Source organism: Leucopleurus acutus (genome assembly GCF_964270905.1).
Source record: "Leucopleurus acutus genome assembly, chromosome: 1".
NCBI classification, from domain to species: Eukaryota; Metazoa; Chordata; class Mammalia; order Artiodactyla; family Delphinidae; genus Leucopleurus; species Leucopleurus acutus.
The window spans coordinates 122,363,788-122,389,091 of record NC_139142.1 but is presented as its reverse complement, the minus strand read 5'-3'; the positions used below and the strand labels follow the sequence as shown (position 1 = coordinate 122,389,091).

Here is a 25,304-nt window from a genome sequence, read left to right as displayed (position 1 = left end):
TAAATTTTCATTAGAAATAATTGATATAGTGCCTTGGTCACACTCTCCCTGTCCTACTCCAGCTCCCTCTTTTCTACACCACCCTCCTGCCCAGCCCTCACTGGTCTAGCAAACTTCTGCCCCCATGCCCAAATTCAAATCTTACTTCTTGCAGCATCCCTTATCTCCCTCATCTGTTTTCTCACAATGTTCATATTTTGATTACAATAATCGTCACATCACATTCTACTATGATTTTTTAAAATCTGTTTCATCCCAGTTGAAAGTGATCTCATTAAGAGCAGATTGTCATATTTATCTTCATACCCTTGGTGCCTAGCAGGTGCTGAGCCTGAAAAATGTTGGTTGATCTATTTATGTGAAATGTGCAACAGAGGCAAATCCATACAGACAGGAAGCAGAGTTGTGGGTACCAGGGACTTGGGGGAGGGAGGATGAAGAGTGACTGCTGAATGGTGGGTACAAGGGTTTTTTTAGGGCATTGGAAATGTTCTGGAACTGATAGTGGTGATGGTTGCACAACATTGTGAATGTTCTAATTGCCACTAAACTGTACACTTTAAAATGGTTAAAATGGTGAATTTTATGTTATGTGAATTTTGCTACAATAAAAAATTTTGTTGAAAAAAAAGAAATAATTGATCTATATTTATATTTCCTACAATTTGCAGTTGGAAAAAGTAGATTCATAAACCTAAGTTGTTCCAAACATACTTTTCTAATCATGGAATCAAGAACCAGTCATTCAGTTTATATTTAAATTAAAATGGAAAACTCAGTTTCTCAGTTTCACTAGTCACATTACAAGTGCTCAGTAGCCACATGTGACCAGTGGCTACTGTATTGGCTGGAGTAGTTCTAGAGAATAGTGATGGCCTCAGGTCTTCAGTAATTACTTCAGGCTTTGTGCCCAGTTTGGTGTCAGTCAACACAAGAAATAAAAAGGAACCCGAGGTCACAGTTCATCTCTGCCCGTAAAAAGATAAAAAAATATATAGTATGTGGTTTTAACATCATGAATAAAACATGAGTTCATAGAAAAGACAGATGGGTGTGTGTGAGTGTGGGCGTTAGAAGGCATTGTGAAGTAAGATTTTGGGCCCTGAAAGTCCACAAGGGTTTAGATAGGAACTGGGGAGGAACATTTTGTGGGGGAAATGGCAAAAGCCCAGTGGCAGGAAGATACAGGGTTTAGGAGGAAAACCAAACTATATGGGACCAGTACTAGGTGGTAGTTAAGGACATAAGCTCCACAGTCATGCTCCTTGGGTGTGAATCCTGGCTCTGACACTTCCTAATTGCTTGACTTTTGGCATGTTATTTAACTTCCCTTTTCCTGTTTATCTGATTATAAAATAGGAATAATAATATTTCATGGGGATATTGTGAGGATTAAATGAACTAATACCTATAAAGCACTCAGTATAGTGCTTACTACTTAAATGCTCAAGAAATATTAGCCGCTGTTATTAACTAAGTGTGACTATTTGCTCTTTGGAGTTTACATATAACAAACCAACCACAGCCATTCTATTTAGAACTTATATCTCAAAGCACTGAGCTTAAGTTTACATAAACCAATTTACATTCCAAATGTGCAACCATTCTCAAATGTTTCTGAGTATTAGTTTCCCCATTTGAAAAATTTGGAATAATTTAACCTACTTTATCATGTTGTAATGGAAATTAAATGAGCCCACTTAGGAAGCAGGCTGCTTCTACTTATTAACTGCAGCCTTGGGAAACTTACTCATCTCAGAGCCCCAGTTTCCTAATCTACAAGATAATATCACCCTCTCAGGATCAAATGTATAATATATGTGAAGTGCTGAGCACAATTACTGTCACAAAAATGAACAATTATTTTTAACTTTTGAAAAGATCTTAAGTCTTGATGGCTCAGAGACCTCTAGCTGCTCAGCAAACCTTCAGATGAAAGGTTCCCATGGCTTGAAGTTTAGAAGCTTTCATATTTCTGAGTACTACAGTCACTTTCTGCAAGCAGGAACCAGAAAGAATCATTTTTCACTTCCTTATACCCGTGGTTAAAGAAGGTGGACAAACAGGAGTCTCAAAAAAGGACAAATCAGCCAACCGATTTAAAAGAAGGTGGAGGGTTGCTTACATGAGAACAATACCTTAGCAACGACTCCACGACCTTTCTCCCTTAGGAAGAAATGAACTGTAATAAATATGACTGAACAATCAGAAACAATTTTGGTACAGAAAAGATAGCGTGACTTTCCTCTTGTTGCTTCAGGAACTAAAAGTACACAGTTTGATATTTTTTTACTTACCTTAGAAGATTTATCTATACATTGCAGTTAATTCTACTAGTCTTTATTTCCACAATATGGTGAAAACAGATCTACCAATCTCCATATCTAAAACAGTGTATTTTCATGTGATGATTCTCAACCACTTATTATTCATGATCATAAGGTTTTCTTTTGTGACACTAGAGAGATTTTCTTCACATTTCCAACTATTTACTGTAATTTTTATAGAATTAAAGATCTCCATGATTTGGTGACCATTCAGAATCTGGAAACTTTAGAAAACTTGCAATATCAGCAATGCAACTTATAGGCCAAGAAAAAATTATGGCAATATTCTTTGCTGGAGTTTTATATTAGTTTCCTAGGGCTACGGTAACAAAATACAACAAACTTGAGTGGCTTAAGACAACAGAAATTTATTCCCTCACAGTTCTGAAGATGCAAAGGACAAAAGCAAGATACTGGCAGGGACATGCTCCCTCTGAAATTTCTGGAGAAGAATCCTTCCTTGCCTCTTACTAGACTCTGGTGGCTCGTGGTAACCTCCTGCATTCTTTGGCTTGCAGCTGCATCATTCCAATCTCTGTTGCCTGGTCGCATGGCCATCTTCCTTGTCTCTCCTCTGTCGTCAAATCTCTCTCACTTTATAAGGACACTTGTAATTGGATTTAGGGCCCACCCCACTCCAGCATGACTACATCTTAACTTGATTACATCTGCAAAGACCCTAAATCCAAATAAGGTCACATTCACAGGTATCAGGGTTAGAACATCAATATATCATTTTGGAAGGCACAATTCAACCCACAACGAGCTCCTACTATTATAAGACAATACCAAAAGTATAATGAAAACTTATCCTTCATGTATGAAGTTTGTGCCACCCACTGATTTCCCAGCTCTCTATCTAGTTTTATCCCACTAGGGAGTAAATGCCAACTGGTATTGGAGGTACAGTTTGTGGGCATGTACGAGAATATTTTATTGGTGAATACAAAGGTTGACATGTATTGAGCTCCTACTCTGTACTAGGTCCTATGCTTGGTGTTAGAGATACAAGAAGAAAAATGCACCAGTCCCTGCTTTGGTGGAGCTCATTCTGGTAGCCTGGACTGGTTCCATGACCTTGGTAACAGTAACAGCCTTGTACTAATAAAGTGAGCAAACCAGTAATCCTCATCACCTTAGTTAGTAAAACACCTCCATTAAACACACAGTTTTGTTATACACTGCCCATGTCAGCAAAACATATCAAAATTGAGGGGATTACCTCCTAGCTGAAGATGAGCTAACTTTTTTGAAGTTAATTACTCAAGTCTTTGCAACACTAGGGGAAAGCAAAATGGAGAGCAAATCAGATGCAAAAGGGGAAAGGTTCCTGCCAGCTGTTTTTTAAAAAATAGTTATTTATTTATTTAATTTTTGGCTGCGTTGGGTCTTCGTTGCTGCGCGCGGGCTTTCTCTAGTTGCGGCGAGAGGGGGTTACTCTTCGTTGCGGTGCACAGGCTTCGCATTTCAGTGGCTTCTCTTGTTGCGGAGCATGGGTTTTAGGCATGCGCGCTTCAGTACTTGTGGCTCATGGGCTCTAGAGCACAGGCTCAGTAGTTGCGGCACACAGGCTTAGTTGCTCCCCGGCATGCAGGATCTTCCTGGACCAGGGACCGAGACCATGTCCCCTCCATTGGCAGGCAGATTCTTAACCACTGCGCCACCAGGGAAGCCCCCTGCCAGCTGTTTTGACTTGCTTTCTTCACCCACTTTCACACCTCACCAAGCAGGAACCAGAGATGTTTGTTTTGCTTGAGTGCTCCAAGGTGCAAACACACTTTACCACCAACACTTAGAGTTGCCATGGTAGGTAGGTCCTTATTTCCAACCATTCTACAAATGTTTTATACAATTACAGGATTGTTTTAGAATTAGAAAGGAAAGAGATTATTTACTGCCTGAGTCCAAACCCCTCATTTTTATAGGTTAAAAGAGGCTGTAGAATGTGACTTGACTTCGGCTATGCAACTGTAGTAATCAATACTGTAAGCTCCATGAGAGTAATGACCCTGTTTTTGGTGACTTTTGTGCTCTCAGAAACTGGCATATGCCTAGCAGAGAGTGAGTACTCCATAAATGTAGGCTGAGTGAAAAAATAATTTGAAAAATGAATGAATGAGTCAAAAATACACCTCTTTTAAAATATTTTTCCAATTTTTCAACAAATTTAAGATTCTCAATAAAAAGCTTCAAGGTAGTCTAACAAATGTTCAGACAGCATCATTTATCCATGTGCTGTTAGAACCTAATTGTTTAGGGCTTCCCTGGTGGCACAGTGGTTGGGAATCTGCCTGCCGATGAGGGGGACACAGGTTCGTGCCCCGGTCTGGGAAGATCCCACATGCCGCAGAGCGGCTGGGCCCGTGGGCCATGGCCGCTGAGCCTGCGCGTCCGGAGCCTGTGCTCCACAACGGGAGAGGCCACAGCGGTGAGAGGTCCATGTACCGCAAAAAAAACCAAAAAACAAAAAAAAAACTTAATTGTTTAAAAGAGAATTGTTTTCCAGATTATCCAATATTCTCAGCTTCTACTCTCAACATTTTTCTGGTCTTTATACCTCTTGCAAAATCGGCAGAGGAAGAGGAGCTAAATCACAAATCTTGCTGCCTGTTCACCCAGTAAGCCTTTACAATAGCTGTTATCTGGTCCCAGCTGTTGTGCTAAATTTAGGATTTTGGATTATCTTTAACTGCTCTTTCTGTCTCCCATTACCAAGGTTAATTGAGAAGTGATGTTAGAACAAGTAAAGCTTCAGTTCATAAAAGAAACTACATACTACAGTATTCTGTAATATCAAAGTCAAATCCACTGGGAGTTAACATTTGCAGCTATTACATAAAGGAACTGTTGCCATTTGTCAGAAGTTTCATCTTCAGGATGCCAGAACATTTCCAATGAAGATGAATGTTACCTTCCTAAATGTTCTGTCCTGTTTTGATTAGTTGCAATCTTAGAGTTAAGGTTTTTAATTGCAGGTGCATATGTAATTTTACTGTGCATATGAAAACATCCAGAAAATATTGTTTTCTTCATAATAAAAATTTCATGTATTTAATAGATCTGAGGCAAAAAAAATGCAATCCCAATCTTGTAATTTACAAAAACTTTTCTGATGTAGAAGTAAACATACTTCCTGTAAAACTTTGGAAACCTCAGAAGAGTACAAAGACTAAAGTAAATCACCTTTAAACCTAACCTAGTACTTGCCTGTTGTGATTCTTGTATGCAAAATTATTTCTTAAAAAAAAAAGGCTTTTTCTAAATGAAACCAAAGAGGATTGCAAATTTTGTACTTCTCTTTGTCTCTGTTTTGAGCTCACAACCCCATGTGTACTTTGTCTATAAACTGAGTAGCTAATAGCTTCAGCCCTTGTTAGGATTGCTTGTTTTAATTACAGCAGATCCTTGTCATCTGTTTGTGTTGAAATGATGATACAACATCGCAACACGAAATGTCATCATGTCACATTGTTATAGCACAACAACAAAATTACAGCTCCCTAACAATAACACGGTGTCAAAAGTGTCCTCCTGCCATGAGTCAGTGTTTTAGAGGTTATAAAAGTTATTTTTAGCACAGTGAAGGCCTCTAGAGCTTGGGTTCAGAATCCTACTAAAATCCCTGGTGATTTGAAAAAAATCTGGTTGGGGAGGGTTTTTGCTCTTAAACTCCCCAATCCCTGCAGCGTATGGCTGCCCACTCTCCTGTCTTGGCCACATTAATTAGACCCGACTTCCACCGTGCACTGCAAGCCCCTTGGGGCTGGGTCACAACTCTGCGCCAGCATCCAGTGTGGAGGAGGAGGAGGAGACTATAATTATCCTCCACGTCTGGGGCAGGCCCTCGGATGACATCTCCCCAGTTACCCTGTGCTCTAATAGCGCAGCTCCGGTTCCTGGTCCCAGAAGCGCCGCAGCCAGCTCGGAGCGCAGGCAGGAGGCGAGCGCGGCCAAAGCGCCGGGCGCCTCTCGGGCCTCCCGGGCTCCGCCGGCCCTTCGCAGGCTGCAGCACCAGCAAGGGAACCCAGGCCCCCAGGCTAGCGCCCCGGGGCGCGGGGAGCGTTGCCATAACAACCGGGCGCCCGCCTCGGAGGCCGCCGGGGAGGAAGTGACGAGCGGTGGGTTGGCTGTTGTTGGGACACGTGACCCGGGCAGTGTTTTGACAGGGCGAACTGAAGAGAAAGAACTGGGCGAGCGAGGGGGACCGGGAGCTGGGGCTCCAGAGCTAGAGGCAGCGGGCGGGCGAAGAGCTGGCAGAGGCGCGGGGCGAGCGGGCCGGCCGGGGCGACGGGCAGGCGAAGCCCGGGGGCAGCGGGGCTCGGGTGCGAGTCGGGCAGGCAGGGCGAGGGGCTGAGCGCCGGGAGCGGAGCGAGGCGGCGGCCGAGGCGGGGGTGGATGGCCACAGGGGCGCCGGGGAGCCGCGTCGGGCTTGTTGTCTCGGGCCCCCATGGTCCTCTAACGCAGCCCCGGGGGCCGCTGCGCGCCACATTCCGCTCTCGCCGGCCCTGCGCCTCTCGGAGCCTCACGTCTGAGGTGGGAGTGTGATGTGAGCCGCTGGGCGAGCGGCGGAGAGAAGTGCCAAGAGGAGGAGGGATTGGGACGGGAGAGGAGAGCGAGTTAGTCAGCAGAGGTCGGCCGAGGGAGCCATGAAAACAACTCTCCGGCGGGGAAAAGGGCTGGCGCGGCGCTCCGGACGGCGCGGCTGAAGGAAATCAGGGCCGCGGCGGGACGGAAGGGGGCCGCACGGGCAGGCTGCGCCGAGCAGGGGCGAGCGCCCGGCCGTAAACACCTTCCCGGGAAGACCTCGCAGGGCCGGGGGGTGGCAGGGGCGCCCCGGGACAGCCCAGTAGAGTTCGTTTGGAACTGGGGGCTGGGCACGAGGAGATGACTCGCGTTTCTTTCTGACCCTCTCATTGTGTCAACTTGGCCGCGGTTGAGGCAGGAAGACTAGCCAGAGGGTAACTACACAGGTGAGGCCCGGCGGGGCGGGCGGAGCTGTAGGCGAGGCGCTTGGGGTCTTGAAGAGTTTCCTGCGCCCAAGTCACCAGGTCGGAGCATTTCTATACCAGCCACTGCGGAGGTGCCACTGTTCCCAGCGGTATTTTTCTTACAAAGGGGTTAGTTAGCTTGTGTTGTTTGAATCCTTTTTTTTTTTTTCCCCTGCCTGTACCTTCAGGTTATAAATAGGTCTTCCTTTTGGTTCCGAAACACTGTGTCAAAGAAGGACACGTTGGCCTGGAGAGCACAGGGGCGGGGAAGAGGGGTGCTTGGTCCGGAGGAGATGGGGGAGGGCGGTGCAGAGTTTTGCTTTTTTCAGACCTGCGGATGGTGCTGTCACCGCGCTTAGTGCCAGGGAGAGGCCTGTTAGCAGTAGTTTTCTTGCAAGATCGAGTGTTGAGGGCAAGACCAGATTAATTTTATTTTGATCTCTTTTAGCATTTTGAAAACGGAGCAGTAGCCACAGAATCGGCGGCGAGCCTGTTGAAAGAACCCACACGTGTATTTCACAGCACCTTGGGTGGAAATTGGCGTGAAGATGAAGCCAGACCGAGGTAAATAATTGATTTAAGTAGGATTTTTTTTTCTGTGCCCCATTTTAGAAAAGTTAACCTAGTTCTGCGGCAGGATCAACTCTCTGTGAATTACATATGATTATTTGTTTCTGTTACAGATTCCAGCTGGTAAGGTAGAGAAGGGCGCATGGAAGAGTTAGGAACTAGATGGGAGAATACATTCTTCAAAAGTGTCTTCAAAGTATTAGTTTCAAGAGATATTAAAAATGAAATTGCCAAGAACAGCACGTGTATCTGTTGCCACAATACTTGGTATCATTTTAGAGTTACATTACTCATTTTTACGTTCAATCTAACTTCGATTTTAAAGAAGTTTAAAAGTTTTTTCAACTTGAGAATTTGATCTTGATAAACTGAGAAAATTTAAAATTGAGTTCACAAATATTATTTGTCATTGCTGATTTTTGTGCTTTAGGCAAACTCTAAAAGTTTGCAAAGTACTCCAGGGCTTTGTCCAGTATATCAGTATATACACAGGGCTACTGAAATCCCTATAATAAGTACTGTAAATGTGCCATTTCCTTTCCAAAACTGTATTTTCAGGACTTATGGGAATAATACATCCACTGTGTTTCTCAAGGATTTCAAAGGAATTGAAAACTCATTTATCAATCTGCTTTTGATTGGCCATTGCAAGGACCAACTTTAGAAGGTTTTAATATAGTGGTAGTAGGAGTTGTCATATGGGAATTTGAGTCCAAGGAACATTGTAGGAAGAGGATTAATGTATTTGGTAGGGAGTTGGACTAGATGACAGAGTTCCTTCCAAATCTGAGACTTTCAGATTGGAAATGTTAATTTATCTTTATGAATTAGATGCTCATTTAAAAAAAGATATGGGAGGGCTTCCCTGGTGGCGCAGTGGTTGAGAGTCCGCCTGCCAATGCAGGGGACACAGGTTCGTGCCCAGGTCCGGGAAGATCCCACATGCCGCGGAGCGGCTGGGCCCGTGAGCCATGGCCGCTGAGCCTGCGTGTCCGGAGCCTGTGCTCCGCAGCGGGAGAGGCCACAACAGTGAGAGGCCTGCGTACCGCAAAAAAAAAAAAATATGGGAAATTCCCTGGCAGTCCAGTGGTTAGGACTCCGTGCTTCTTCTGCAGGGGGCACAGGTTTGATCCTTGGTGGGGGAACTAAGATCCCGCAGGCCTCGACGTGGCAGTCAATCGATCAATCAATAAATGATAATTTAAAAGAATAAAATAAAATAATTTTAAAAGATATATATTAAACTGGTTATTTTTTCCATATATTTTTTCAAACTGGATTAGAAAGTCAAATTTTCTTTTCTATTAAAATACATCTTTGGTAATACTGTCTTAAAATGTACTAGAAAGAAGTGGAGAAAGCCATACTTAATTTAGTGGATTAGTTTAAGTGTTTGGTTGTTTCTTAAAATCAGCTTTGTATGAATTAAGTATTAGCAAGAATATTGTTACTAAGCAGGTTGCTTGTGTAGAATGCCAAGTTTAGACTTTTAGATTTCATCTGTGACTTTGGAAAGATGGCACCAAGGTCGGTAATTGCATCTCAAAATAAACAAGCAAAGAAAATCAGAGTTGCTCTTTGTTTTTTGTTTTTGTTTTGGTGGTTGTTGCAAAAGTCGCTTTAAGGTCCTACGCAGGTTTGTTTGTTTGTTTGTTTATTTTAAAAATTTTGGCTGTACCAGGTCTTTGTTGAGGCACGCGGGATCTTTTAGTTGCCTCATGCACCCGGGATTTAGTTTCCTGACCAGGGATGGAACCTGGACCCCCTGCATTGGGAGGGCAGAGACTTACCCACTGGACCGCCAGGGAAGTCCCCTAAGCAGTTAAAAAAAATAGTATTTGCACACAATCTCTATTTTAGCCAAAACTAGTACTAAACACAATAAAATGTTATATATTAATGTAGATTACTAGGAAAAGTAAATACATTTATGCATCAAGACTCCTAAAAAAGAGACTTTTTTCTCGTTAAAATTGTAGCTATCTTTAGCATTATGATGTAAAAATGAGGTGATTGAAAGTTTAGTATTGTGACTATATTTTATAATATGAGTCTTTAGGCCCATGGCTTTCTTTTGACCAGGACCTAGAGTAAGAAGTATCTTTTACTTTGCAAAGTAGTATAGAAATACTGAAATAAACTTCACAAAACATACTTACTCGTACTATGTGCAGTGTGGTCTTGTACTTTCTGTTCTATTTCTGTTGTTGAAAATTGCTTGCATAACCCATTGAATTGATTTCTTGACCTGTGGTTGGCAAGGCACAATTATGGGAGAGCTTGACAACAGTAATACTTCACTTTTTCTACATTGGTATCTAAGAAGCTATTCTATATGAGTGAATTTTCTGGATAACTGAAACTTTACTCTTTAAATGCCAAAAATATTTTCCATGATATGTGGACACAGATTTTTTTTTTTCCTCTAGCTTAAACCACTTCAGCCTATTTTTTTTTAAGATCTGATTTTTGAATTCCCATGCTGTCAACAGTCTTTGTTGTCAATATGCTTATTCTTGTCTCCTTTTAATTTTACTGCTTTTAGTCTCTGGGATAAAGAACTAGATAACCATGCTAGGCACTGAGTTCTCTAAAAAATGAGAATAAATAGGAAAACCTTCAGATATTCACTCAGAACCTAAGAAAGTATACGAATTCTAGTGTAGAAACTGTGAGATATTTGCTTAGTGGTATACAGCTGTGCTTCAGAAAGTTTCTGAGTGCAAAAGGACCCTCTTATCCTACATGGTTGCATGTGGTAGTTGGTTGGCTAATTTAAAAAGTTTAAATGAGGAATCAGAAAAAATAACAGCCTTAATTATTTCATTTGTCTTTTGGTGTAGGCTCAAGGCCCTTTTTTGGGGGGTGAAATGGGGTCTGTTTTTCAGAGTTAGATATGATCTTCCCTATGTAAACCACACCAAAAATGTACACCTAAGATTTCTACTTTCAATTTCTTTAAAGTGGAATAAGACTGAAAAAAAATCCAAGGGTGGAATATTTTACATTTAAAAAGTGTTAAATTCTTTTTTAATGTTTCACACAACTTTATAGGTGTCTGTGTACTCCAGGAATTACAAGGATATTTGTGTAGTCAACAGAAATTTGTTTTGGGAGGAGAGGGAATATATATTCATCAAAATTATGTTCATCAAAATATGTGCTTTCCAAAGCATTCAACGTAGTTTTCACAGAAATAACCTTTTTGTGCATTCATTTCATTGATTTATATAGTTTTAAAATAAATTCACATAAGCAGATTTGGGAAGAAACACCAGATACTACTTAAGCATACAACTCAACTAGTAGGAGTAGAAGTGTGCAGGCAACTGGAAAGTAACTTATTAGCTGCTCATGTCTGTCAGTTTGCTTCTATGGAAGATATGGAAAGCATTGGACAATCTTGCTAGTTGATTAAGTGAAAATTAAAAGACCTTCTACTGTACTTCCAGATAATTAAGATGTTACTGTACAATGGCCATGTTTCACAGTAGTCAATAGAATTTTACTATAGTCTGAGGTAAATCTTTCTTTTCCTCTTTTTTCTTTTTCTAAATTTTTCAGCAGTTATATAACATTACTTGTGCAATGCTGCCAAAGATGAGTCTTTGATGTTATCATTAGCACAGGTTTTGGAATCAGACCTGTATTTGTATCCTTGTTCCATTACTTGCTAGCTGTGTAATCTTCATTAATTTCCTTTATCTCTGAGAGTCTCAGGTTCTTTGTCTGTAAAATGGGGATAATTCCAACTTCTCATAGTTGTTAGAATGAAATACGACACTGGTTGGCACATAGTAGGTTTTAAATAAATGATCATTACCATGTTAAACATGATATTACAGGTGGTTATATGTTGGTCGGTTATAAAATATGTTCAACAGAGGTAAAGAAATAGTCAAATGTGCAATAACCTAATAGTATCTTGTTTCGTTTTGCATTCATAACCTGTAACCTGCTAAGGCTCAAGCAGATTTAGTAGGCTTTTAATGTATAGTTATCTGAGAAGATACAAAAGCTATGAAAGGATGCTTGATGTATGTGTAATTTATTTCTGTGTCATTTGTTATTACAGTTACATCTTAACCTCTATATGTAGGGGGTGGCATGGGTGGACCAAGCTTCCTGGAAATATATTTTTAAATTCTGACTAGAGCTGGGCAGCTGGAGAGGTTAAACAATGTTACTTCACCTTGTACTCAAGGATGTAAAGTTCGGATCTGATCCTAGTTAGATATTGAATGCCCAGTGTTTCAAGAGATGTCTGAAGTATGGTCTTTGCATAGAAGCAATTAAAGCATTTTATGTTTTTAACATTTAATATTTATTTATGGTATAAATGTATGGTATTTATAATCTTGTTTGTTTTTGAATGCATATTTTTTCTATAAAAATATTTTTCAAAATAATAGAATATAAGCTTATGTTTTGATTTCAAAAGTCCCAAGGCGGGCTTCTGTGGTGGCGCAGTGGTTGGGAGTCCGCCTGCCGATGCGGAGGGGCGCGGGTTCGTGCTGTGGTCCGGGAGGATCCCACGTGCAGCGGAGTAGCTGGGCCTGTGAGCCATGGCCGCTGAGCCTGCACGTCCGGCGCCTGTGTTCCGTGGCGGCAGAGGCCGCGGGGGTGAGAGGCCCGCGTACCGCAAAAAAAAAAAAAAAAAGTCCCAAGGTTTCAGAAGTCCCAAGTTCATGGTATTGTTCAACAATTTAAGTAGAATCAACATCTTTTCAATTTAAAAGATAAATGTCAATTTTGCTATGCTTTATGCTTTGGTTAGAAACAGTTTCTTCATCAGACATTTCTAAGAATGTTGTCTGAGCTTATCAACTGTTATGAAAGGTTAAGGCCTATAACATCTAGGAAATCATCAAGGCATTAATAATTTAAACATACTTTGTTTCAATTCATATTTGAACACATATTGTAAGTCATTTATAATTCTTAAGAAAAAACTATTAGTGCAAAACCTGTTCCACGAATAAAATACCAATCAATTTGATTTTTTGAGGTTAAAACTTAGAGGAATGCTTAGTTTTTTCCCTCTGCTGTAGATTGAGTACTTGTGTGCCCCCCAAATCCATGTGTTGATGGAAATTCTAAGCCCTAAAATGATAGTAGTAGGAGGTAGGGGCCTTTGGTAGGTGATGAGGTCATGAGGGTGAAGACCTCATGAATGGCATTAGGGCCCTTATGAAAGAGACCCAAGAAAGTGCCCTTATCCCTTCCACCATCTGAGGTTATAATGAAAAGACAACTGCCTAATGAGAAAGCTGGTCCTCACCAGACACCCAGATCTGTTAGTGTCTTGATCTTGGACTTTCCAGCCTTCATAACTGTGAGAAATAAATTTCTGTTGTTTATAAGCCACCTAGTTTATGGTATTTTGTTATAGCAGGCTGAATAGACTAAGAAACCCCCTTTTTGATTGTATTACAAATTTAGGCTTTAGCTTTAGTATTGCGATGGCTTATGAACTTGCCTAGAGTATAATGCAAACCATTTTAATCTCAAACAGTTCTTCCTGGGCAACTGAAATAGGAGGAAAGAAGTGGTAAGGACTAGAAAAAAATAGCATGGGAGTTAGATGTGTTGCTTACTTGCTAAGAATAGTTCATTGTTAGCCAGTGTAAGTCAAACAATACGAATGACAGATGTTAGAGGAAAAGAAGTGTTGACTAGATTAAATAGATCAGGCTTTTGCTCAATTCCCGGGGTGGAAGTGGTGTGGTACTATTACTAATAACAGCTAACTCTTCTACATACTATGTGCCAGGCACTATTCCAAGTAGTTTATATATGTAACTCATTTATTTATTTATTTATTTATGTGGTACGCGGGCCTCTCACTGTTGTGGCCTCTCCCGTTGCGGAGCGCAGGCTCCGGAAGCGCAGGCTCAGCGGCCATGGCTCACTGGGCCCAGCCGCTCCCAGACCGGGGCACGAACCCGTGTCCCCTACATTGGCAGGCGGACTCTCAACCACTGCGCCACCAGGGAAGCCCTATATGTAACTCATTTAAACATCACAATTGTTCAAGGAATTAGATGCTATTGTCATCTCCATTTTATAGATAAATGAAATTGAGTCAGAGAGAGAGGTTTGGTAACTTACCCAAGGTTACGCAGCTAATAAGAGGGCTAGCCCAGATTTGAAATAAGCTTGGGTACATGCTCTTAACCCTCTGACTTGTAGGAGTATGTTATATTAAAGTATTATAAGATATTGGGACCAAATTTATTTTAAAATAGGCCTGAGGAAAATGAAAAACAGATTTACTAATTATTGTGATCTTGGAAAACTGTATATCTTATTTGTGCCTCACCTTCTTCATCTTTACAATGGAGGAAGTAATAGTACCTTGCCTTAGGGTTACTTTGAGTAAATAAGTTAGTGCATGTAATGTGCTTAGAACTATGGCTGGGATATAGTAGACATTCAAATGTGAACTGCTCTTGCTACAATTGGACATATTCTAATTAAGAAGTCAATCATTTAGGGAAAGCTGGGGAGGACAAAAGAAAGGGGCTAATTAAGCTGTATACGTTTTGTATACTCTCTGTGATCTCAAGTCCAAAAATGACTACTGTTGATCTTTCATCCATTTACATTGATGGGTCTTGACACATCAGTAGCTGTCAAATAATTGCTGGCTTGATACAACTTCTGAGATTCAGTACTAAAGGGCTTGACATAGAGGTTCCCTATGTTTTTGCCTGTCATTCAGTAAGAAGGAAGTGATTCAGTGGGTGGAACACTGTCATTTCTTTGAAGGGTGAGAAAAAAGATAATTGGAAGGTAGAATTGAGAGGCTAATGTGTACATAGGGAGAGTGACTCAAAAGCTGATTTCCTTTTCAAAAAGTGAAGAAACCCATGGGGCCTAAGCATTCTGTATTACGAACAAGTATAGAAAAAAATTAGTTGTTAAATGAAGAATATTTATATTCATTTATCCTTTTGTCCTTCTCAACTTTGCACCTAATTATGGTAGTATTTTTCCCCCATTTAAAGCTGAAGTTTTTAAAAACTGAGGGAACGTTAAACTTAGAAATTCTAACTTAATACTGACTTTATTTTAAATGAAAAAGCAAAATTGTAGTACTAGGAAACAGTATTTCTTTCTTAGTAGGTAAACCAAAGTCAATTTGTTAATACTTAATTCTGTCTTTGCTCAAATGGGTGAAAAATCTGACGTTGATTATGTCAGACTTTCTTTTTAAACTGAAACAGGATGGACTGGCTAAAAATGCCAGTAGCTAGTCAAAATATTAGACATTAATCCATGTGTAATACCAAAGACAGACCTAGCAATAACCTGAGTTGAGATTTCTCATATATTCCTTTTCATACAAAAGAAACTCATCCAATAAAATTATAATAAGGCTTTTTGCATCTCTTCCCGTTGTTCAGCATGCCCAGTGCCATTGGCCAGCTTTTAGGTTTTTGATGACCATTCACAGCCTTGTGTGCACTATTTCCTCTGCCTAAAAAGCCTTTCTCCCTAGTTGTTATCACATGGGTAGCTCTTTGTCATTCTTCTGACCTTGGTTTAAATATCACTTTTCAGAGAGATGTTCTCTGACTACTCTATTTAAAGTGCTCAATTAATGCTAGCTGTTATTATTATTTATTAAATTAGTGTCCTATGTTGTTCTGTGTCTCCGCAGTCTGTTTCCTTCATAGCATTTACCACATTTTTTTTTTTTAAATCTTTGGCTGTGTTGGGTCTTTGTTGCTGCGTGCAGGCTTTCTCTAGTTGTGGCGAAAAGGGGATACTCTTTGTTGTGGTGTGCGGGCTTCTCGTTGCGGTGGCTTCTATTGTTGCGGAACATGGGCTCTAGGCGCACAGGCTTCAGTAGTGTGGCTTGCGGGCTCTAGAGCACAGGCTCAGTAGTTGTGGCGCACGGGCTTAGTTGCTCCGCAGCATGTGGGATCTTCCCAGACCAGGGCTCGAACCCGTGTCCCCTGCATTGGCAAGTGGATTCTTAACCACTGTGCCACCAGGGAAGTCCCGCATTTACCACATTTTGTGATTTTTTTCTTTGCTTATTGTCTGTCTCCACAGCTTGATTTTAAGTTCCATGAGGACAAGAACCTTATCTCTTGTTCGCAACTATATTTCCATCACCTAGCAGATAGCCTTATACATGGTAGGTGCATAGGAGGTGCTTAATATATATTTGCTGAAAGAATGAATCACTAGTATATCCCAATATTTGTGGAGCAAATAGGAGTAGAAGCAGATGATTAGCAATCATTGATTGTTTTAGTGTCACCACCTGAAATTCTCTCACTTTAGGAATTTGTTTGCATTATTGACTGTTAGTCTATTATCACAACTTTATACCTAATTTAAAAAAATAGATTTAAGATATATTTGCCCGTAACTTACCTTAAAAGAAGGTTATATTTAACCAACAAGGACCTACTGTATAGCACAGGGAACTCTGCTCAATATTATGTAACAACCTAAATGGGAAAAGAAGTTGAAAAAGAATAGATACGTGTATATGTATAACTGAATCACTTTGTTGTACACCTGAAACTATCACAACATTGTTAATAAATTATAATGTAAAATAAAAAGTTAAAAAAGGTTATATTTTTAAATTGATTAAATTGAAATAAAATGCTGTAAAATAAGAAGTAGGCAAAAGCTGTTTGGTATAGGTGGTCCCCAGTTTATATACATCTACTTAACAAATGATCCACACACAGACATCTTCTGGTAGCTCTCTGCTCTCCAACCACCATGCTGAATTTGTTCCTGTTACTATTTCTTTGAAAGAAAGAGAGATTAAATTTGTTGGATAACTTCAGATTTATGAGTATAAGTAGGATAAAGACTCAAAGGATTTAGAGTTTAGATTTGGGGCTCATTCTGTCACTTATAGGTTCTGTGACTTGGGTCAACTTCCAAGCCTGTTTTCTCATCTGTAAATTGTACTGGGCTCAAAGTGTTGCTTCTGAGTTTCAGGTAAGATAATGTGTCAAAGAACTTTATAAGGTGTGAAATGCTATATATGTTGACTGGTTTGCCCTATGGACAGGATCATCTGTACAGATGAGCAAAGGGCCAGGTGCTCCCAAGTGTATCTTAGGTGGGTTCATTCTGTCTAAAATTATCCATTCACACAGTGCCTGGTTTTTACTGTTTTTAAAGTTTCCCCTTGTTATTCTGATTGAAATTACACCAACAAGAGATCCATTTAGATTAATAAATGTATATTTAATTATACATTTTTCTGGATTATTGAAATAGGCATATTTTGTTATAAAATTAGTTCAAATTTCAGCATGCTAAAAAGGAAGAGTTAAGACCCTAAGGCTTTAGGGTCAAACTTAGAAATTCTAACTTCAGCACTTATCAGCCAAATGACCTTGAGCAAATTACATAACCTGTCAGAACTTCAGTTCATTTTGTTCTAATAACATCAACCTTAAGGATTGTGGGAAAGACGAACTGAGAACCTATGGTTCGGCACCTAGCTTGTGCCTGGCACAGGATAGAGATTGGTGAGTGTTTTATTTCCAAGGATACACAACTTGGATCAGCTGCACTGAGGAAATGAATGTTTCAGTACTCTGTTGTGAAAGTTAATCATAAAAGGCATAAGAGATCGATAGGCCCTTATTGTTTGTCACTCTGAACCTTGTATTCTGGAATATACAACTAGAGGAACTCGAAACAAGTACTGAACTACACATCTGTAACGTGCATGCAAGGGGAGAGGGAAAGTAGGTAATTGGAGCACACCAACTATTTCTGGGTGATCATACACCATTAAGAGCATTTAGAGCAGCGTTAAGGCAAAGAGATTCGGGTGGGGGTGGACACTAGAAGGAGGTTGATGGAAATTATTAGAATGGTCAGATGGTGCCCCAAATTGCTTTTTTCTTTATTTTAGAATATAAGCTAGGATTGATTTCAGTGCTTGGAGCATGGCCCTTCTGCATCTGTGACCCAGAATTTACACTTGTTCCATGATGCTGTAAGAAATGGGCTAATATTATAGGTTAAGAAACCTTTGGTAGGCTAGCCTGGGAATCTAGTCGTAACTTTTTATAATTGTTATTTATTTATTTATTATTTATAAATAATATTTATTCAAAGTATGACTTTTATTTGGACTTTAAAACATCCTTTTTGAGAGCACAACTAGTTTATAGTTAGGAATTAACATTTTAAATTAATATGAAGTTCCCATTTGTTATTTTCCCACTTATTAAACTTATATATTCTGAATGGAATTAAAATTTGATAACAATAGCTGAAATCGGGCCATTTATATTGATAAAACTTTACTCTGACATCTAGAGAATTCTTTTACATTTTTTAACCAAATCAGCCATTTTCTTTTGTGAAGACATATCATGGTTTGTTGCATTATCCAGTGGGTCACTTCTACTTAAATTCATAATAGTAGGAGAATGTATAACTTTAGCATTCAGTATTGGCAAATTGCTTTTTTTTAAAAACGTTTTGATCTTTTTTTTTTGGCTGCGCTGTGCGGCTTGCGGGATCTTAGCTCCCTGATCAGGGATTGAACCTGAGCCCTCAGCAGTGAAAATGTGGAATCCTAACCACTGGACCGCTAGGGAATTCCAAGGTTTTGATCTTAAAAATAACTTTAAGTTAAAGCTCTATATCATATTCGGTATACTTCCCCAAATTTTTTTGACATACAAAAAAATTTTGATATACAAACAAATTTTTTGGTATACAATAGAGTTGGCCATAGGATTTCTTTAAACTTCCGTACATTGCTTGCTCTACTTCAAACCCACAAGAAAAGTTGGAATCATACAGTTAACATCCAAATACTTTTCATGGATTGTAAACATCTTACCACTTTTGTTTTATCTCTCTTGAGTGGGAGGTCAGTAGATAGGTAAGTGGTTAGACAGACAGACATAGGGGCTTTTTTTTGTTTTGTTTTGTTTTTTGTTTCTATAAATTGAGAGTAAGTGGCAGACGTCATGACACTTCAACCCTGTGTACTTCAGTGTGGAACTGGCTGGTAACAGCATATGAAAGCTGATTGTGTACATTTCTTCCCAGCTCTGCATCAAGTTGGTTGCTTGAAATCAGTAATGGTACCAGCATTTACACCATGGAAATTGGCAGTGCTACAAACCAGGGCTTTTTTTTTTTCCTTTGCAGAGCCAGTCGTTAAACATTTACCATCATACCACTGTGTGTCTCCTAAAAATAAAAACATTCTCCTACATACCTGCAATACAGTTATCCCACCCAAGAAATCTATTGGCACAATGCTAATATCTAATATACTGTTTATATTCATATTTCTCTAGTTGTCCTGGTATTGTCTATAGTCATACTGCCTTTTAAGGAAGTAAGTTGCTTTCTGTTACAGAAAAGGAGTTAGACCCTGATGTTTGAACAACATTTAGAAAGCTTTTGGAGTACACCATAAGAATATGTAAAGGTACAAGTAAATAAAATTATTGACTTCTGGAAAAAAAAATTAGGTCATGTAAATAGGACAGTTAATTAAGATTTTAGCAGATTTTTCCTTATTTTATTTAGCTTTAAAAAAAAATTACCTGGACTAAGTAGATGTAAGAGGAAAATGAGTATTGGTGAAATTCTAAGACTTTTTCAATTGAAAAAGAATTATATTTTAAATTATTTTTGCATTGGGAAGAATTCCATTTTTAATCCTGAAGCTTCATGCTACCTATCTGACCTCATTTTTTGGTACTCTCTAAGGTTCCCTGTACTCTAGGCACATCGATCTTGCTGTTCAGTCACCACAAGCACATTGGCACCATGGAGACTTGGCATTTGCTGTTCCCTTTTGGAATATAAGTCTCATGACTGTCTTTTACTTCATTTGACTTTCTGCTCAGTTGTCAGCTCCTCAAAGAAGCCTTCCTAGATCATCCTATCAAAAGAGTACAGTTCTTTTATTGTCTGTTGACTCTGCATTACTCTTCATAGTCCTTACCACTGCTTGACCTGCTGTTCTATGTTTATTTATTTGCTGTTTTTGTTTTTCTCCCAATAGGAACGTAAACTTCAAGAGGGCAGGGACTTAGTGGTGTTTGTCCACTGCTGTGTTTCCCCATGCATGGACTGGTGCCTGGCATTTAGTAGCTGCTCAATAAATATTTGTCATTGAATGAATGCTTGCATGCATTTTAATATCTTTGTGGTGCAGCATAAAACTTATTACTGGAAAACTTTTTGCATTATTTTTCTGTGATTTGTTAGTTTTATAACTAAGAATTAATTCTACAGTGTCCATTTTTGTTTCTAAATGAGAATATTTATTCCCACTTCTCAAGGTTATTGGAAGGATCAAATGAGATAACTACAAACAAACAAACAAACATAATACAAGATATTCGTAACTGAGTACAGTAAATGGTAAAAGTAATGTCTATTATCAGAGTTTGTAGGGAATGATTAATTTCAGCTGGGATGATTAATTTCAGGGCAAAGCCTGTCTTTTGGCAGAGACAGCAGCTGTATTGAGCCTTAAAAGACAGTTTGATTTGGATAGATGGAAATTTTACAGAGATTAAGAGGGGGAAGATTGGAAGAGAGGACATGAGCAATAAAGATGTTTGAGGGCTAGCAGGTAGACTAATGTGAATTGGAAGGGTTACTTAGGAATGAGGGGATTCGGGTTTTGAATGTCAAGCTAAGGACTTTGAGCTTCATTCATTCGATAGTGGGGCACCATTAATTACTGTTTTGTATGATTAAGAGAACTTTTTGGAAGAATAATCTGGCAGTACATTTATATAATTTCATTATAAACCAGAACAGAGATTATTGAATGTCTGACAGTCTTAAATTCAGTTTTTTAGCCCTCAAAATTACATTATTACCTGGTATTATAAAAATTACCTGACACTCATGTCTACTGTTGGCTGTTTTCTTCTCTATATGTTTTTCCCTTCACCACCATTTGTTGTAATATATGAGGGATTAGTGTGTATTGCCTTTTATGAAAATTCTTGGGAATATTAAGATGGCACACAATACCATGGCTATTGTTTTATGATATTCTTTGGTCAGAGTAGTAAACTGCACAGTTTATTTTAAAGTAGCTGTGTGTTAGAACAAATAAAGGGGAAAAGAACAGGATGAAGTTGGAGATTCCTTCTCTCATTCCAGACAATTGCTGGGAGAAACTTAATGAACTCTGTAGGATTAGAAGCCCTTGTACCTCCCAACTGCATGTGAGCATTAAGAGTAAGGAGATTCCCCACAATACTGATAAGCTTTTCTAGCTGTGTTAAGGAGAGAATGAACATATATCTTCTCCACTACCCAACCAAATAAACACTTTTCACACCAAAGCTTCAAGAAAAAAATTTTGGTTATAAGAGGGGTTTGTTCAGCAGTGTATTGTGGTAGAAAGAGCACAGCAGGAAATCTTATTTTCCATCATTCATAACTCCTTTCTTAAAAATTGTTTCTCTGGGCATGTATGTTCTTAAGTTGGTATACTTGCTCTTCAGAAGTTGGAATAAGGAACATACCTGTGCCTTTAAGGAAGTATACTCAAATCTTGGTAATTATTCTGTTGGTTGAATGCTAGTCCTGGAGACATGTTTCTATAGTCCAGCATATAACAACCCTGGCCTGTGCTGTTTCTTGTAGCTTATGTTGCAGAGTTCAGGGATCTGCCAGGGGACTCTGAATGACTAACAATGAAAAAAAAATCATCGGGTTACATCGTGGTACAGATTAAATTCCATTATGAAGAGCTCAGGACATGAAAATGCTTTTGTTATTCTGAAATTACTCTAAAAGTTATGCTATTGCTAGACATCAGATTTGGAAAGGTCCTTAGAGAGTGTGAATCTCTTTCATTTTTACAGTTGAGAAAACATAAGGCCCCCCAAAAAAGAAGTAACCTCTCTAACTACAAAAGTAAAACTTAAATTACCTGCTAGCCAGTTGAGTATTTTTCTGTACTCTGTTACCTCTAGCAAGATCACAGTTGCCTCTAGGTTCTGGCATCAGAAATGACATCATGATCATCCAGCCTTCCTCAAGGAACTTGAAAGAAACAAAGGCTAGGTGATTATATTTTAACATTCTTCTCAAGTAATGTATACATACTTTTAAAAGAAAGTCAAATCGTAATACATAGACTCAAAGTGAAAGAAATATTTAATCCTTGAAACTGGGTTGCTAAAAAGAGAAAGGAATATAAAGAAATTAGACATAACGCCTAAAATTTAAAAGTCAAGAAATAGTGTAAGCTTATTATTAAGAATTATAGAGGAAATCCATCTTTAGTTTTGTCATGTGAAAAGCAGGGCTAGTAATAGTGCCTAAATAAAGGACTGTCATAGTGGTTAAATGAAGTAATCCATGTAAAGTGCTTAGAATAGTATTTGATTCTGAAGAAATATTCAATAAATGTTACCTATTATTGTTAATACATTAACATTTCTTCAACAAGTAAGGTAAGTACATGTTCTAAGTGCTCTGAAGGAAATATACAAAGGTTAAGAGGGTGACAACTTAGGGCAGGGAGAAGACCCCTTTGGTTGGGATGATTAGCTAAGGCCTCTCTGAGAAGGTGAGGTGAGAACAGGAGCTAGCTGTGTAACGAGTGAGGAGAAGAACATTGCAGGCCAAGGGAGTAGTATGTGCAAAGCTCCTGAATTTAGAAAGAGACTGGCATGCTTTAGGAAATGAAAGAAGACTAGGACACATACCACAATTTGGGCTTCCTTCAGTAGAGTATTTGTTCTCCAAGGGCAGCACAGCATCTGACTTCTTCCCTCACACCTGTTATGGTGCTAGGCTCAGAGCTGGCATTTATTAGATGTTTGAGAAAACATTTAAGTGCCTATTGTGTGCTTAATCACTGTCAGTGCTTTGTGGGTGAAGACCTGATCTTTCTTTCCCTTCCCTTCAGACAAGAAAGCTAGGACTAGTGAGCTGCATATGGTAACTTTTTTTTTTTAAGGACATTTGAAAAACCTAATGCACAGTTGTAAAGTATTTCAGATATCATAAAATATCATAAATTTTATATTTTGACTCAGATCAGTGAGTTTCATGGAATAAAAAATTTACATTAAAAAATTAAGTTAACCATTTTATATATCTTTTTTTAAACCATTTTATATATCTATTTTAACCATGAAATTCACATTTTCTTGGGGGATGGGATGGATTAAATGCTACCTGGGATGGTCCTGGTTTTATGCCTGTTGCGCTTGTGTTCAATCCTATTTCACAGTTGTCTCCTTTCACTCTAAATGTGTCATTGTTTGGACAAAGAATTTTATGTTCACCCTAGTTATTAGCCATTTTGTTGTCCTGCTAGTGCACTCAAATCTTGTCTTCCATTAACTTGTATTTTATTCTGTATTTAGCTAGCTTAAATATAGCTCAAGGCAGACAATTTGCCTCAGCTGTGTTCTGTAGGATATTGCCTCTAGTATTTTATAATTTATGTGGACTCTTGTACTAAATCAAGGGATTGACAACATGGAATGTTTGCTTTGATTTGGTACAAAACACCTGGACTTTGTTTCAGAAATTCTAAAATGTTTCTACCAAAATGCACATATTATAGCAAAAAAAATATTTATTCAAAGTCATCTGAATTCTTATGAACAGTGCCTTCTGTAATAAACTTTAAATTAGTGATTACATAGTATATGGATAAAATGACTTACCATTTTTAGAATTTACTGTTAAATATGATAAAACTTTGGACAGTTAGATTCCTTTCCCTCTCTTCTCCTGAAACAAATATTCATTGAGCACCTCCTATGTGCCTGGCACATATGTGGTAGAAATATAATCATGAGCAAGAACTAACATGATCTTTGCCCTGTGGAACCTGTTGTCAAATGTAGTCTTTCCTGACTTTTTTCCCCTGAGTCAACAGACAAATCCGGACTGGAGTGGTTACCCTGTGCTGTTTTGGAAGAGGCGCAGGTGGGGAGTAGGGGAGCTGGCCCAGAGGAAGAGAGTATCAGATGGCCTGCACAGACTTGTAGAACTTTGACGTTCCACTACCCTTTTCTATTTGTGGTTGTCTCAAATATTTTTGGTTTGAATATAGGGGGTATGTATGTATGTGTTGGTTGTTCTGTCTTATTTCGTTTTTGAGAATAAGGAATGGAAATTTATTCTCAGTAAGTGCAGGTTTCAATTGAGGTGCTTAGTTCATGAGGTCTTGTTGATTTTCCCCTCTAGGCGATGCAACTAAAACCTTCCTGGTCTAAAAGGTTAGAAACTATTAAGGTATGCAAAGTATAAGTACTTTGCACTGGCTTGCTGGGTAAAATAATTGTATAAACTGAAATTGTATTGAAAGTGGAAAGCTTTGAGAGGTTGACTGTAGCATTTGTGTGAAGAAAAGGCTCTCCCTCTACACAAAAAAGTGTATTTAGTAGTTACAGAATTCATGCATTCTGGTGGTAAATCTCTAGCAACTACTTCTTTCTCAAACTAGGTAAAACTTAATATCATCCTTTAATATATGCTTCCAAAGTCCGTGTTGGTTGAATGTGATAAGGTAGAACCAAACACCTATTTGGGAAAATTAAGGGGGTGGTGGTAACTGAGAGGCAGTATCAAACGGAGCAGTAGGTTAAACATTTTTTTGACTGCCCACAAAGACAGCTGAAGTTGCTGCCCTATAACAACATTCCCTCCTCCTAAGCAAAACTCATTACTCAATCTTGCTCACGCAATGGTGGCTCATCTTTTCTTTTTCCTGTTTCATTTAAAAAGAAAATGATAGTCCCAGCCCCTTAAATTAATTTCACATTTAATCCTGCAGATTGTTTTAGCATTTAGAAGAACTAGAAAGACCTGGGTTAAAATTCTGGTTTTGTCACCTGCTCTATGTAAGCTTGATCAAATTACCTAACTTCTCTGAGCTTCAGTTTCTTCATTGGTTAAAACTGAGATAATAATGGTATTCATTTTATAGGTTTGTTGTAATGACATAACTTGAGTAAAGTGGTTGTATCAGGCACTTAATAAACACATAATCAGTGGCTATTTTTATTCTCTCCGAAGTTTGTTAGCTTAGGAAATTGGGAGTGATAATAATGGTGAATCCTAATCAGAGGAAAAGTAATTCAGTTTTGGATACATTAGAGTTTGCAGTGATACAGGTAGCCAGAAGAGTTGTTATATCATTTGGAAACAAGACTATATGAAATAGTCTGAAATTAGCAAAATTTTTAAAAATGCAAGTAAATTATTAAAACTTTGAGGGCTTAGCAGTTGAGTCTTAAAGCTACATGAGGTTGTCTTAATTCCACATAACTAATTTACTTTACTAGATTTTTGTTAACATTCTCCAAAATTTTAAATGCAGAATCTGTCATTTGTATGACTATTGGCATAATTAGTAGAGGTAATGACATTACCAGTGATGGCTAGTTGTGGGGAAAAA

At 38.9% G+C, this 25,304-nt stretch overlaps 1 protein-coding gene across 8 annotated transcripts in view; it reads left to right on the top strand.

The window, feature by feature from the left end:
- Positions 1-25,304, top strand: part of ATOSA (atos homolog A) — a 114,852-nt gene that overhangs the window by 21,345 nt on the left and 68,203 nt on the right. For 4 of the 8 annotated variants that reach the window (XM_082848764.1, XM_082848763.1, XM_082848762.1 and 1 more), the window contains exons 1-2: positions 6,873-7,444; positions 7,764-7,879. In XM_082848764.1, coding sequence (XP_082704890.1) covers positions 7,864-7,879 — 16 coding nt within the window. In that variant the 5' untranslated portion in view covers positions 6,873-7,444; positions 7,764-7,863. Of the gene's footprint in view, positions 1-6,425; positions 6,446-6,872; positions 7,445-7,763; positions 7,880-25,304 lie in introns of those variants that run through there. The other 4 variants (XM_082848760.1, XM_082848758.1, XM_082848761.1 and 1 more) reach the window with 3 other exon arrangements.